Source organism: Buteo buteo, chromosome 1, assembly GCF_964188355.1.
Source record: "Buteo buteo chromosome 1, bButBut1.hap1.1, whole genome shotgun sequence".
NCBI classification, from domain to species: domain Eukaryota; kingdom Metazoa; phylum Chordata; class Aves; order Accipitriformes; family Accipitridae; genus Buteo; species Buteo buteo.
Genome location: NC_134171.1, coordinates 70931651 through 70947063, shown reverse-complemented (window position 1 = coordinate 70947063; position 15413 = coordinate 70931651). Strand labels below are relative to the sequence as shown.

Genomic DNA, 15413 nt, shown 5'->3' with positions numbered 1-15413 from the left:
TGAATTTAAGAATAACTGTCTGGAGGCAATATCTTTATTACATTATTTGCAAGGACTTAAAAAGCAACGGTGACACTGTGAAGCTGAGCATGAACTTGTAGTGTTACCTCTAGGCTTATTGTATTAGCTAATGTTTGGTTTGAATTTGGTTTAGGAGACCGCAGTATTATCTCGGAAACAACTCCCAATTTTTATCCTTGCTACTTTACCTCTTAAGAGAAAAGATTCTGTTCAACATGTGGGGGAAAAGATCTAAGCATGGGCAAGATAGTGTGTTTATCTAAATAAACTATGTGACTTACATCATTAAAAAATAGCATCTTTCTATGTTTAGAAGTCAAATTGGTATGGAAAATCTGCTCACTTGGGGGAGAATGTTTACTCGTTAGAAGAATTTCAGGTTTTTCAAAGTGAAAATGGATACTTTTACAAGGGCAGTCATAGTTGTTGCTGGGAGATACATGGATTTTGTGTATTGTTTTTTGATAATATGAATGCAAGTAATTAATACAGCTATCATATCAGTTAATTCTTTTTTGCTTTTAATTGCATTTGTCAATTGGTCCTAAAATCTACCATCTGGTAACAATCTGCATTAAAATACTGGCCTGCCTGAAATTGATGGGAGTCTTGCCATGGACTTCAGCAAGTCCAGGATTTCACTCTGCTCTTCATCTTGCTTGACTATTGCTATTCAGGGTGTGGCAAATATACTATATTCTGCATCCTGATTTATGTGAGCATTTGCTGAGCAGATGTTAGGGGGCTAAACTTGTTCATTTCAATCCATCTCTGTTACAGCAAGTGAAAAAGTGAGGCCAGATCGGTCTCAGGTGCGATTCGATTCACTTGGGATGCTTATAGCGATTACGGTTTCTGATGAGTCAGAAACATTGTGCTGGATTTTTAAAAATGCAGCTATAAACTAGGCAAGGATTTATTACTTCTGCTGTTGTGAGCGAGCTGACCAAGCCAACGCTGCTGTTTTGCGAGGGGCTGGGGAGGGGGTGAGCCGAGGCACGGCTAAAGGAGAGAGGGGGGGACCGGGCGGGTGCGCTGGGCTTCCAGTTCGGCTGCTGACGTGGTGCTCTTCCTTCTCCAGACCATCGCCTCTCCCTGAAGCGGGCTCACCACCCAGGCACCTGTGGCGAGGGAGGGTGCCTTTGTAGGTATAACACAGTTGAGTTCTCATTTCCCAGGGTAAGCGCTGGTCTAAAGATACAAAATAAGATTAGCTTAGACGAACGGTAAGAAAAACCTCCCTTGCCAATCTTTTTTCTTTTTTTCAGTTGCAAAGTGCCTCGTGCACTTCATCAGTTCAATAACCTTGTATGGGGGGGAGGGTGTTTGTCAAAAACCTAGTTTACAACAAAGATAAAATAAGAACACATAACTGGCATATCTTAGCCAGAACCCACTGTGGGAGTCACTCCCACAGTTATGTCTGGTGCTCGCCAACTCCTACTGAGCCTGGTATTTTCCCATTGCATTGTTTTTACTGATAGCTTCCATTCAATAATAACAGAAATCTTTGCAAGGGTGAAAGAGATTAACACTCTTTATAATTGAGTAAAGAAGTGTTAAGTGATTTCCACAGCCACTGAAGAATGTGTAGTCTATATAATAATCTCATGATTTTATCTTTGTTCTTTACTGACAACAGTTGGTGAGCTTTTTATCCCATGTTCAGATACAAAATAAGATCTTTCCTGTTTTGAATCTCTTTTGGGGAGGAGCGGTAAATGAGGGAGGAAGGCTGCCAGAGATAATTACTAAAATGCCCAGCTCATATTATATAGTCACAAGACGAAGCTGTACAGGGTTTTGTGTCGCAAAACATAGAGTAAACTTTTGTGAGCAGTAATGGCAAGGAAATAAAGCTGTAGGAGTAAGATAATACCCTTTTTTCCTGCTGTCTTCCCAAGAAAGACTAATATGTGACAAAAACTGTTTAAATGTAATTGCTGTTTAACTGGGAGCTCCTGATATAACAGCAGTGGACAAAAGCTGAGCTTGATTTCTTGCTGGAAAAGAAGAGTGAGCTTGAGATAACTTGCGTGCTCTGTAACATCCCCCACTGCAGAGGGATGTTGTCAGCCTCCGGCATTCAGACCCTTTAGACCCCCACTGCTCTGTGAGTGCAGAAGAGCCACAATAATAAACGTTTCCATCTGCTTCTGGTTAGGAGTTTGCGTCTCATCCTATCCTTCACAGTGATCCATGCACTTGAGACAGCCAGGCGTGATTATTTCCATTAGCAAGAACCAAGATCACACCCTGGAAAGCCCCATCTGGCCCAAACCTGCTGTGGATCGCCTGCTGAGCAACACAGGTCACTGTAAGATCATCACGCTGATGTCCCATATGCTGACGAGGTCCCCTTTCCCTACACGGGCTGTCTTGCTGTTTTGAGCCCTCTGCGGGATTAGCCCGGCCAGTCCGAGGTGGTTGTCCTTTTGGGTGTATGGCTTTCTGCAGCAGGTGTGTTTCCCTGTGGCCGCAGACCTGGGCGGTAAAGGTAGAAGACTTGTATGTAGGAGCCAGGACTTAAGTGCGAGTTGGACGTTGGCTTTGGAGCTGTGTGTCAAGAGAGGTATAAGAACGACCACGGGCTCTGAACGTTTGGCATGAAGCGTTCAACTCCTCCAGTGAGCTTTCCTCGGTTGCCCTGCTTCTGTTTCCCTCCCCTCCAGCCCAGTCATCCAAGTCAGGTAATTTACGCCTACCTACTGGAAGGAAGGAAGGAGAGGTGATTGATGGTGTTGTTTTTAGCTCTTGCAAGGTGCTCCGAGGCTGCGGCAGTGACTGCCAAGTGAGAACCTAAGCCTATAAACACCTGCAAATCTTGGTCATGCCCCAACCATTTGTGAATTCTCTGGGAAGATTAAACACGTGGGAATAAAGCTTCATACTACATCATCTCATTCCTGAGAATACATAATATTTGATTAATGCAGAGATAGGAAGTTGGTGAATGTTCAGTTTAATAAGCACTTTTAAATTTGGGGCTGAAATACGCTGTTTACATAGAAAGTTGTTTGATTTTGGGGGGAGTGCCTCATGAGCTCTTTGTAAACTGCAGAGCAGGGACCATGTGTATGGCAGTGTCTGGCCAATACAGCTTTACGCATAGTTTTTATATCTTAACTTTCTGTGCATAAAATCGTGTTATTGGCAAAATTAGTACTAAATAGTAGTTCATAGCTTTGTAGAAACTGGTTTTGATTTTGTTTTGGGGTTTAGAGGGGGGGTGGTTGTTGTTGAAACTACCGTGCTGGGGTTTTTTTAAAACAGAAAAAGCCACTCAGACTAGCATGCCAGTACTTGTATTAAGATTTCTAAATTCCACAGTGTATCTTTTGGTATGTTCCTCAGTCCCCCTTTTCTTCCAAATGATCTCTAAGAGTCTGTAGAAGCTATTTCTCCTCAGTCTTTATCTGTACTGTGTCTCTCTCTGTCATGTATCCTTAGAAATAAGCTACAAGGAATGGGGTTTGCACGCTGCTCAGAACCTGCTTCTGTTTCAGATGATGTAAGCTCATCGAGACATTATGAAAAAAATGTAATTCTTGTGTCATCTTAAAGATGCTTCATACTACAAGTAGTTTAAAGTTTTTAAGATATTTAGTAATAGATATTAAACGTAATACAATGCCCAACCCTTTCTGCAGATGAGCATTGATGAGCACAGTGAAGACATGTGGAGAATTACTTGTGTGTAGGAACTAATTACACTAACTTAAATTAGAAATCAGACTAATCAGTAGTTTTAATGATTCTTAATCCCACAAACGTGTCCTAGAGTCTTAAGATAAAGTTTCATAGGTGGATGAGCTAAATAAGCAACTGGAAGCTATCAGAAGGGAGAAAAATCATCCTATCCTCTCCTCTTACCTTGAGCTGGCTTCGGTGTTTGTGACTGTATTTAAATCCATTTAAAGCACTTAAATGCCTTTCTATTCTGCTGAACGTTCCCACAGATATTCTGGCTCGCTTTCAAAACGGTGTGGGGTGGGGTGTTGGGGTTTTTGTTGTTGTTTTTTTGTTGGGGTTTTTTAAGTTCTGCTGGGATAGTAAATTGCACCACCCTACTTTGCAATTGGACAAGTGCTGGTGTCAGCACAAGGGAGGGGGGGACCTGCACAGCTGGGGAGCGAAGGGAATGGGTTGAGAAGAGGGTATTGCAGAAGGGGAGAGGGAAGCCTTCCGTTTCTAGAAGGGCTGGCGTGTTAATTTGGCTCAGTTTTATCATAGTTGTATATACTTGTCCTTCCATGTGTTATAGACGTCCCCTTCAGAAAGCTAAAGGAGTGCGAGGAAGAGAGTGGGGAGATGTTCTGCCTGTTAAATGAAGGATGCAAAATCCTGCTATCTAATTAAGTCACTAAGGAGATATATATATCTCTGTCTCATACTAATGTGTGAAGAAGATGTTAAAACTTGCATTAGCAGACAGAAGGCACCATAATAATAACATTAAGAATGGAGTTGACCTGCTCTTGATTTATTAATGGCACTAGTGGAATTTGAGCTGATTTATCAAGATGAGACTTTATCATGCTTAGTACTTCTACACAAATAGCCCATAAATCATTCATCAATTACATCTCATTGAAAGTTATGTTTTGTTGTAGTTTTTCTCAAACCCCTATAGGCATAGAAAATTGTTTTGATCTGTGTACACATGTAATAAAGCTCTTTCTCCCTCCCCCTCTAACTGTATTTTGGTTATTTTTTTTTAATTTTTTTTTTTAGAGATTAAGGATATACTAGACTTGTACTGCCAGTAGTATTAGTTTGAAAGGACATGAGTTTGTGATGCTCATATAGCATTAAGAGGCTGCATGCAGGCAGTCTGAGGGGCTCTGGGAAAGCTTGGCATCCTGGGTCGCTTGGGTCTTGCTGTTCCAAATGGTGGTGGACGAAGGTTTTTCTGGATGTTTTCACAGTAAGGGAATTCTGCATTTAAAGATGAAAACTTGTCTCTCTAACGTTACTCTGTCCTGCTTTGCATTTGGCGTCCCAGTAGTTATGTTTTTTTCAGCACTGCGAGTTCAGCAGTCCTCTTCCCACTCAGCACCACCGGAGCTGAGGGTTATTTTAGCTCACCTACTCAGGGGTAACACACGCTGCTTCGGCCACAAACCTGTTCCAGTACATCTGCCTGGAGCTGCAGCCTGGATCTTTGACTCTGATCTGAGGTACTTTCACCTACCCAACCAGGTCTAACATTTAACGTGTTTCTTGGGGCGTGCTCTGTTAAAAGCTGAGAGATGATGGGTTTTACTTCTCCTTTGCAAAAAGTACTATATGGCCTCAACTAGTGCCCTCAGCCTCCCATCTTTCTTCCACGAGCGTGCAGTAGCTGCTACAGGAGGGTCCCCACACCTAGTGCAGGATTTGCCTCTGGAGTAGGAGCGTGAGAGCTGCCCGCCGCCAAACGCACAAGGAGGCATTTTTCGTGGCTGTCAGCAGACAAACGGAAAATGGCCTCATGGTGTGGTGGCTAGCAGGGTGTGAGGAGAGGGAGGACAAACAGTGGCTTTGGGTTTGGTTTTGTTGGGTTTTTTTTCTGCGAACGGGAAGCAGCATTTCTTCTCTGGACCATGCCTTATGGAAACAACAAAGAAAAGAGGAAGCACCCGGTTAGAACTGATTGACGTGGGGAAGGGAAATATTTTTTGCCAGACAGATACATTTTGGGGGGAGAAAATAGAAGAAATAGAATAGCCTGTTCTGAAAGGGCACGAGAAGAAAACTGCAGATTTAGGAAAGGCTGTAGCCCAGGAGTAAGATGGCTAAATGCACTAATCAAAACCAAAACTCTGCTTGGTAAGTGATAGAACTCATCACAGCAGACTAAAATGAGCAAAAAACCAAGCTAACAATACCAGGAGGGCAAGATTGCCTGGAGGGCTTCTGTATCGTAACTTTTAATACCTCAAGGCGAGCCAGTGAGAAAACTGTTCACATGAAGAGTGGATTGGCAGTGCTCTTTCCAAAATATTATTTTTGGGCTGCTCATCTCTAGTGCCTGGTGACGTGGCTTCAGGGAAGGAGACTGCACGTTTGTATAGCATGCGAGTTCCTGAAACCATACTGAGCCCTTGGGGATTCTTTATATGGTAACCAAAACCAAGCCAGAGCTGCTAGTAAGGAAGTGTCCTCCAGGCAGTACTTCTAATTCAGCAAAAATACTTGAACATTTCGGTCTATTTAAGGTGTTTCCTTTCCTTGGACACTTCAGTCTGCCTGCCTGTCAGCTATCTAGGTAGTAGAAAAGCTTAAGATTGCTTGCTCGTGGTTGGCTTGAAATGCTTTACTGCATTCAGCCAGGAAAGCCTAGCCATTTTGGTTTGGTCCTCAGTGCCTTCCTAGGATCTACCGGGAGGACTGGTACGTCCTTCAGCATAGTAGGCTTTTATTCTACATGTGCACTCTTGCCCCCATCCGAGCTTCTAACAGGATTTTTAGAAACCGTGTGCTGAGTATGATATCTCTCTGGACTTCTTTCCTTTGGTTGGACTATCGTGGGAGAAGGTGAGAATAAACATCTCCGTATGACGCATAAAATTTATATGCATAAAATGCACACAAAGTATAAAATCTAAGCAAGACAACTGTAACCATGAGAGGAATAAAGGTAACAGTGATGGATCCTTATATTGCAAACTCAGTGTGGGGATTGAGTTAACACAGGCTCCCAGGGAAAGGAGAAAGAGGACTTGGCATGGACCAGATAGGGGATAGAAGGAATTGACTGTTGAGAAGGAAGATAGTTAGACACATGGGTGAAGCTGCTGGAGCAGAACCCCAAATCACCTTGCATAACACTTTGGGAAAGTTGCCCATGATAATTGTACGCTCCTGGATATACATACGGAAGTCAGGAAGAATTAAAAATAAACAACAAAACCATAAGGTCTTAAGAAAATAAGGTAAATTTATAAAACTTACAAAATACGCCTATTTGAAAACACTTCATAAAATAACTTGGAGGAGTGCTTAATGCAGATTAAAATAACCTTTGGTCAACAGGACATAATTGGTTCCGTTTCTTCTCATTTTGAGCATTTATACCAACAGATAGGCTTTGTACAGGAGTTGTAAGTTACTGTAACCTTGAAACAGAAACTGGGAATGTGAAGAGGGCAGAAGTACTCACTTTCCTAATTTAGACCACCGACAGAGGCAGATTCCCCAGGCTTCTTCCACAGCTGGTGGAAGGAGGGCTGGGCCAGTGGCTTTCCAGGAAGATCTAAAGCTCATAAAAACTGAAACAGCTACCGTAAGTTTCCAGGCTTGACCTTAAAGAATAATTTAGGTGAACTATTTTTAGTGCCTGTATCAATGTAATTGTATGTCAGTGAATAGTGCTGACCTAATGAGGTGATTAGAAAGTAAACTCTCTACTTACCTGGTAGTCATTGGGATCAGTTGGTTTTGTGTGACTGGTTTATATGTTGCCAAACAAAAAGAGGCTGCAAAGTCAGTTGTGTCTAAATAAAAAGCAGGCCGTTGATCCTGACATAATATCTTATAGCTGTGAAAACCTGACCACTGATCTTTAAACGTTACTCAATATATAAGAAAATGCCCTTGGAATATCTCAAGATAAGCATGATCTACTGCAAGCGCCAGTAAACATTCGCTTTTTTATGATCTTGTTATCAAAATCTGTCTCTCACTGTCTTTAGGCGAGTAACTTAATAACAAATGGCTGGAGGTTTTCTTAGGTTTCGATAATAGTTTTCTGGATTCTTTTCTTAGTGAGAATTTCAGTAGAAGAGACGAAAGGGGAAAAAGGGCCAGAAATACAAGCCCGGTGTTGTCTTTCAGAAATCTTTTAGCTGTCTGGATCAATCTATATGCTAAGCTGTGGCACCCATAGCATTTAACTGGGCATCATTTCAGAGCGCGGTGACAGGAGGTGGCTGGGACTGTGCAGCCCCCTCCCTTGGCAGCAGCTCTGGAAAGAGACGTGCTGCTCAGGTCGGGAAGAAAGGAGATTCCAGCGGAGCACAAATACGACTCCCCAAAGCTGACCTTTGTTTTAAGGCACTCAGGCAAACAAACACACAGGCGCTTGCGTCTTACCGGGTAACCAGAGGCAACACATAAAGCTCAACGTGCAAGTCGAGCTGCAGAATTTTTGCCAGTGGTTGTGCAGTTTCTGTACAAAAAAAATGAGCTTTCTGGAGTCAAAGCAGTGACAAAACCATTGCTAAACTATCTGTGATCAATTTAAGCAAGGCGTAGTTACTTGGCAGGAGATGCTGAATTAGACCTTAAGTAGAACATGGTAAAAGTTACTCGACTAACCTTTGCAGCACGATGAAACAGGAGAAAAGTCATTATACACACCTCACATCCCTGGGAAACCAGGGTGGAGTGACCTGACCAAAATTGTGTTGCTGTCTGTTAAGCTGGTAGTTGTGCTCTCAGCATTATGTCAACTGCCCCGTGAAGAATAAAGGGGAAAATGTAAATTGCTTATTTAACGCTTAGCAGGCAATTAGTTGTTTAGAAAAGAATTGCAATAAAAAAGACCCTGGTGTGGGTGTAAAGGCAGAATCTTTGAAGTCTGGCTGTGATTGTAAGTTATGCATACTTGTGGTTGGGGGAATCTTTCTATCTAGCGTGTTTCCAAAGCTTAATTTTTTAAAAGACAGCTATATTTAATTTTAAAAGGAAGCTATTCTGAATGCCTAAGCACATATGTCACTCTCTTAATTCAAAATTGGATATTAAAAAAAAAATATGTAGGAGAGTCAAGTTGGACTGCTGGGCTTGTATGAAGTTGAAGTGCAGACAGATATGCAGGCAGAACTTCATATCTAACCAAGTAGATGGACTTACAGAAATTGAGATTACTTTTTTAAAAATCTTGACCTAGAAGTGTTGTAGCAGAATTTTCCCATTGAAAGTCAATAGATTTCTTTTGTCCCTCTGGAAGATGCTCTCAGGGCTGAACTTCTGTTAAAAGGTTTGCGATTTTATGACACTTGCACACATTGCAAACTCCAGAGTTTCCTTTTATTCCTTTTTTTCCCCTTCCCAAGTTAATGAAAGCATAAGAAACTATTCATGATGAAAAGCTCTGGGCTTCTGTGTTCTTCAGAAAAGCAGATGACGAGGTACTTGATCAGTGGAAAACCAGGAAAGCAGAATGAGGGGAAAAACTCTGTATGTGCTGCTTACGTAGATAGCAGAAGTAACGGGATTTACAACTGCAGAAGAAAATCACATAATCATCTCAAAACCTGCATAAAGGGCAACATAAATTGTTAAGAATCAGGTGTCAGCTAAAAATGGCATCTGAAATAAGCTGCTTTCTGGAAAGTGAAGATGCATTTCTTAAAAATTTAGAACAGACGGGGCGGTTTGGTTTGCTGCTTTAGCTGACGATCGAGGAAAGTCCCAGACTGTGTCGTCCCCGTCCCCCCCCGGCAGGACACCCACCGTCTGTCCCAGAGAGGGGAGATGGTTATGGTCGTGCTGGGGGGGGGCGGGGAAGCGTGGAGTTCGCATGCTAATAATTGTCAGTGACTACATCTGGCCCCTAGAGCTTACATCGGCATGTGAAAGAGGAAATCTCCTCTTGTTTGAACTGGGACTCACCCTTTTGGGGTGGGGGGGGTGTCATACTTTTGCTCTTCTAGGTATGCTCTGTGTAACTCTGGCTGTACCTCATTTTCACCAGCTATGTAATAGCAAAGATAATTATATTTCATCTTAGGGAGTCATGTAAATGCACAAATGACTGAAGTATTATAGATGTGGCAAATATATGGGGGGAAAAAGTAAGGAAACGCATTACAGTAAATCTTTATTTATTGTGCCTACTATGCCCACAGAAGTACATTTGGCTACAAATGATTGTTCTGTTGAATTGAAACTAAAATCCTTCTCATTATTAAACCAGTGTTCACTAGTTTCCAACATGGCTGGTTACAGGCTTCTCCTTTGGAGAAAAGATGAAGTATTTCGAAAAGGCATGTTACCTTGGCTTGTGTGCTGCTGTATGCCACCACTGAGGAGCCCATTGCAAAGTCGCAGCGAGACAAGATCCCTTCTCTTGAGGTTAAAAAGGTACGCAACCTGTAGGTGCACTTTAAATTGTATTTCTCCTGTCTTCAGAGTCCACAAATAGAATGGAAATTCAAGAAATGAACATTTCTTACCAACAGCATTTAAAGACAGTGTGTTCTCTTATGTAAGCAACATGTTTTCAATAAATTGTTTCAAGCTGTACAAATGTGTTTGCCAATCCTCAAAGCAATCATTTGCAGCCAGTTTTTTTGGATGATAATAAGATTAATGATAAAATAACACTGAAAACAATTTTAAAATAACCTTAGGGATTTAATATAAATCCATAAATACAAGGAAATTGAGTTAAGGCAGCTAGAGTGTATTTAACTTAGTCTTGTTTTGCTTCCCAACTACAACACACACAATCGTTCATTAGGAGAAAAGGGTCTAAGCACATTCGATTAAAGTACAAACCATATGTGTTATTTGAAAGAGCTGTAAGCACAGCAGTGGTAAGAGGATGTTGTGTTTATCTTAATTACAAGTGGTTCTGTGTGTTTGTTAGAATGGTTCAACAGTTTTAAAGAAAATATTATGTATTTTATTTCTTCCGCTTATTTTTTGATACTGCGTGACTAACGCTACATCCAGTTGTCATCAACTTTTTCCAGTGCCCGAGTTCACAGTGTAATAGTGATTACTGTAGCTAGACTTCAGTTTTCCTGAAATAAAAGGTATTGTTGTGTAATACATCACAATGAAAGGTTTAAACTTACAATGAAATCATTATTATCTTGGTATCTATGTAACATCTTTGCTATACAAATATTTGCCATAATTATTGTACAAACAGTGGTTATACTTTTTCAAGATAAAATATACTAATAATTTCATACTATTTTTGTTCATATAAACAAACAAGAGAGAAAACCCACAGAAAGACTTAAACTGATACTTTGGTCTGACCAAATACTTTTGGGGAAATGAATATGCCTGTTTACATCATATAAAGTTTAATCTTGGTGGGTAACTTTATAGAAATACTGTTTTGAAAGCATATTACTGTAAGTCAGTCCTCAGTCAGGAAGTCTCTTTCCCATCTTAGCTGTACTGCCCGATGTAATACAAGTTCAGATGTGGGCTGTGTGAGATCGTTTTTTTGTTTCCATGTTTTTCACAGGTAGTCTTTATCTTGTACATTCCCTATTCTTCCAGTGCCTGACTCTGAGACCTGAAACAGATTTGCAGGAATCTGAGAACAGACAGCTACAGCTGTGTCAAGCCATGTGCTCAGAAAAATTAAAAAAAAAAAAAAAAAAAAAAAATAATTTACTTCTTGGTTGGGTACCCAAAAATGAATGGATACGTTTGGCTTTAAACTTCACATATGCCTGATGCAAATCTGTATAATGGGGATAATAATACTCACTTTGTATGGTTTTTATACTGTTGTTTTGGAGGTTTTTTAAGGAAAGTTTTTATGCCAGATTTCTTAAGCTTATGAAAGATGCAAACAAGGAAAATTCAACTGTGTAATTGTACCGACAATAACAGGATTTATCAGCAGGCGAGAAACTTTAAATCTGCTGCACAGACCTGCAACTTGATCTGAAGGAGCAATTATTAGTGGTATTAGGTTATAAACCTTCCTGCCGCAGAAAAGCCTCATGAAGTCTAGTGTGCTTGTTGCAGACAGCATCTCTGAAGAGTTACATTATGAACTTCTGGCAAGTCTCTACTGAACATGTGCAAACTGCAGTTTTTCCAGACATTTGCTACATCACTAAATTTCATTCGACTTTCAAAGGACAATCCCTTAACTCCCCCCGCACCCCGAATTTCTAGTCCCTGCTCAAAGCTACGTGTAGGCTAGAGTTTTCATATGGAAGATTTAGCGTCAGGAAAATAGCATCTCTCTTTTGAGCTGCATTCTTGGAAATTAGTATGGGTTTTGGCAGAAAATTTTATTTAAAAAAAAGACTGAAGAAGCCTCATGGGATGAAGGAAATCAGGTCAAAGAGTTAAAACTTCAAAATTACAGACAATGCAAAAAGGGGTCTTATAATGAGAAGGCTTGGGCAGCTAACATCATAATGATCCTACTATATTAGTCTGTAATTAGATCATTTCCTTCTGAGATGGCCAAGAAATAAATCCCTATAAATACAAGCTTATGTGACACCAGTGCTGAGATAATATCACGTCTCGCACAAGTCGTTGCCTGAAATCCAGAGACGTAAATATAGAGAAATATAAACTCCCATCACAGATACGAATGAACGGCACTTTGCAACACCACCTTCTGAAGCAGGAAGGCGCACGACGCAAAGGGAGGTGAAATAATTTGCCCCCCCCCCCATTGCCCATCAGGAGCATCTAATTGCAAGGTACCCATCGGAGATGGGATGTTTAGACGTGTGCGCGATAGAAATGGAAGACCTATTCATCCTTTTCACACTCAGAGCTGGGGACATAGAAGTCTCCCAGCTATGAGCATTGATGAGCACAGTGCTATGAGCTGCAACTCGTTATTTTCGTACTTCCTGAGGTGATGTCATACACTGATGTCACAGGCAGCGTTGACTGAGTTTGCAATGTCAACACGGTCTCGTCAGTTGAGCTAGGTGCCACAGGCCTCGTGGAAACGGAACGTCTTAAGGCTTCGCGGAGTTTCGCGTTGTGGGGGGGGGGCTGAATGAACCGCTGCCGTCTGGGCGAGGCATCATAGGGCGAGCAGGGAGCAACCCTCCCTGCGTTTGGATTGCCAAATGCTTCCCTCCGTCAAAATGTCTTTTGACCTATCTGGGAAAGCCGTAGTTCTTCCTTTGCGTATGGGAAGCCGCTGAAACTCAAGCAGAGAGAGCACCTTGGAGCCAGAGGAGCGGCTCTTCTGTCCCTCGCACCGTTCCACTCGGGTGCGGCTGAGGCACACGCTGGTTTAAGCTCAGCTTAAAACTCCGTTTCTTGCACCCTTGGTAAAATGGCAGAGTCAGAGGCTCCAGGTTAACCAGGGAGGACAACCTGACTGAACAGCAAATGGCTGAGAAAGAGGAAGGTCGTCTGCTGCCTCTCCCCTTCTTTCCACTCCTGGCTGGCTCTACTCCTCCACCAGTTCAGTTTGTGCCAACACCGGCACCTTCGTGCTGTGCCTGAATTCACTAATTTGGTGGAAAACTACTGCTACAAGAAGAACTCTGACGGTGAACAAGCTGATTCGGTTCAATGGAAGATCCAGCAAGCAGGACAGCCAGCGCAAGGAAAGAAGTAGCATTGTGCAAGCAAGAGGATGGAGGGGAGGGCAAATTCTCCTTTTCAGTGGCTGTGAAACTTTGGTTCAGCTTAGCTTTTTGGGAAGTAGTGCTCCCAAGCCAGACCTAAACAACAGTGTTTACTCAGGTCAGAGATGTGAGAACACACATCTTCTCAAGGGACGTGAGTAGAGAGATTCAGACTGGATATCCTTGGCAATTTCTTCTACTTCATCATTTTGTCACAGAATTTATGTTGGGGAAAGAATAACCCCTATCATAAATCTTCTCCTGTTATTAATTGTTCAATTACATGGCAGTAGTGCATATTAGAATTCAGCCCTTTTCTTGATGGTGTCTTATTGCTGGGTCTTCAGACATAAAAAAAACCCCAGGAAATAACATTCAGAAATCAGATCATTAGATGCAATATATTTAGGAAGTGCTGAAATGCTTGAAAACGCAACTCTTGAGGTTGTTCTGAGCATCCCTAATTTAGTCCTCTTGTGTTGTGTATGCATTAGGGTACCTTTTTCAGTGGCATGATCTCATCATTATCTTTCCTGCAGCTTCCCTTCACACACAGAAATTAAAGATTCTGTGAGGGCTTCAGATGGTGGGTAATAAGTAGGTCACTAGCTGAATTGTGAAGACTAAATATCTTACAGTTATCGAGCTCTTTGAACAGTCAATTCTGTACAAAGGCAGACTCCGGTGTAAAAAAGCAGTTTTTACCCATAAAACTAAGGACATTATCACAAAGCTCACATGGAAGGGGGCTGAACAGCAATTGTATAGGCAATCTTAAGTTTTGGCAATACCTGGGTTTAAGAGGGCTTGATTTTGCCATCTTAATTGTGTGGGTGGGGCCTGCACAATTGCTTATGTGTCATTAACATTACAGAAATGAATAACCATTCAAAAGGTCTTTCCTATGTGTGTTGTGTTCTTTAGTCCATGAGGATTAACTCCTTTCTAGGCAAAGCTTCAAAAGGGAAAATTATGTACTATTAAAATAACTCATTTTAGAGCTTCATAGTTTCACTTAGATCTTAATCAAGCTATTATTGTTATTAAAATATTCTGAAGTGAATTCAGATTTCATAAATATGGAATTTTTCTTCTGAGCTGCTTTTGCGTGCAGAGCAAGTTAGAAATGTGCATACAGCCTCTAATGGGACTTACTGGTTCCCATAGTATTTGCTTACAGTTTCTTCAGTGACTCAGCTGGAGACCCTAGTGATCTCTGAAGTCTTTGCCACATTTATTTCTCTGACATCTCATAAAGTCCCAATTGCGAGACAGTCTCTTGCTAACTCTTCTACATACAATTTTCTCAAGACTGTCAGAAAGGTACATTAAAAATCTGAACTAAATTGGCAAAGCAAAATGAAATAGCTTGGGATAAAGCTCCTATTGCGTGCTTAAGTTTCCTTTTTTGTGGCTGTTACAGCATTCTCACAACAGGGATGGATTGTGCCTTCTAGCATCTTTATTTTTTGTTTTTGTTAGTTTAAAACTGTCTTTTAATGTTTACCTAGTGTATCTAGGATTTTGTAATTGAGCTTTATAATAACCATCATCTGTATGCTCATAAGCCCAGCAATTCTGTACTCTTTGCTTGCTTTTGTGGCCTTTCAAAAGCTTTGTATACGCAAATACATAGCAATCTTTTAACTTACTAAAATAGAAATAACCATCTCCCCACTTCCACATACACTTAGGCCATTCCTTCTCCCCAGCATTAATTTTACCACCCTGACCTTTGGTTCCATTAAAGCGCATTTGTGATGAATGAGCCTGTAATATCTAATGTATTCGGGACATTATACACCAGGCACTAAACCACAGGAGGAGGCTGGTAATCACTAGATTTCTCTCTTTGGGGTGTTCCAGTTACCTTCAGCCATCCACCAGCCTTCCACAGCTACATGCAATAGCTAATAGTATCTCATGTTAATGGTTTTTTTTCCCCTCCAGCTCACTGTCGAGTCAGTCCCAATTGCCTTTTCTCTGTTCTCCGTTGAGTGCCTTCTAATTTTCTGTTCTTTTTTTTAATCAATACTTCTTCTAGTTAGCTTAACTAGTAAAAAACGTGGGACGCAGATGTCTTCCCTCCAGGTGACCGCT

At 41.4% G+C, this 15413-nt stretch overlaps 1 protein-coding gene across 1 annotated transcript in view; it reads left to right on the top strand.

Moving 5' to 3' along the window:
* The first annotated feature begins 1520 nt into the window (after nt 1–1520).
* Nucleotides 1521–15413, top strand: part of GAB1 (GRB2 associated binding protein 1) — a 145651-nt gene continuing 131758 nt past the window's right edge. Inside the window, exon 1 of the mRNA XM_075035687.1 lies at nt 1521–2711. Coding sequence (XP_074891788.1) covers nt 2628–2711 — 84 coding nt within the window. The 5' untranslated portion in view covers nt 1521–2627. The remainder of the gene's footprint in view (nt 2712–15413) is intronic.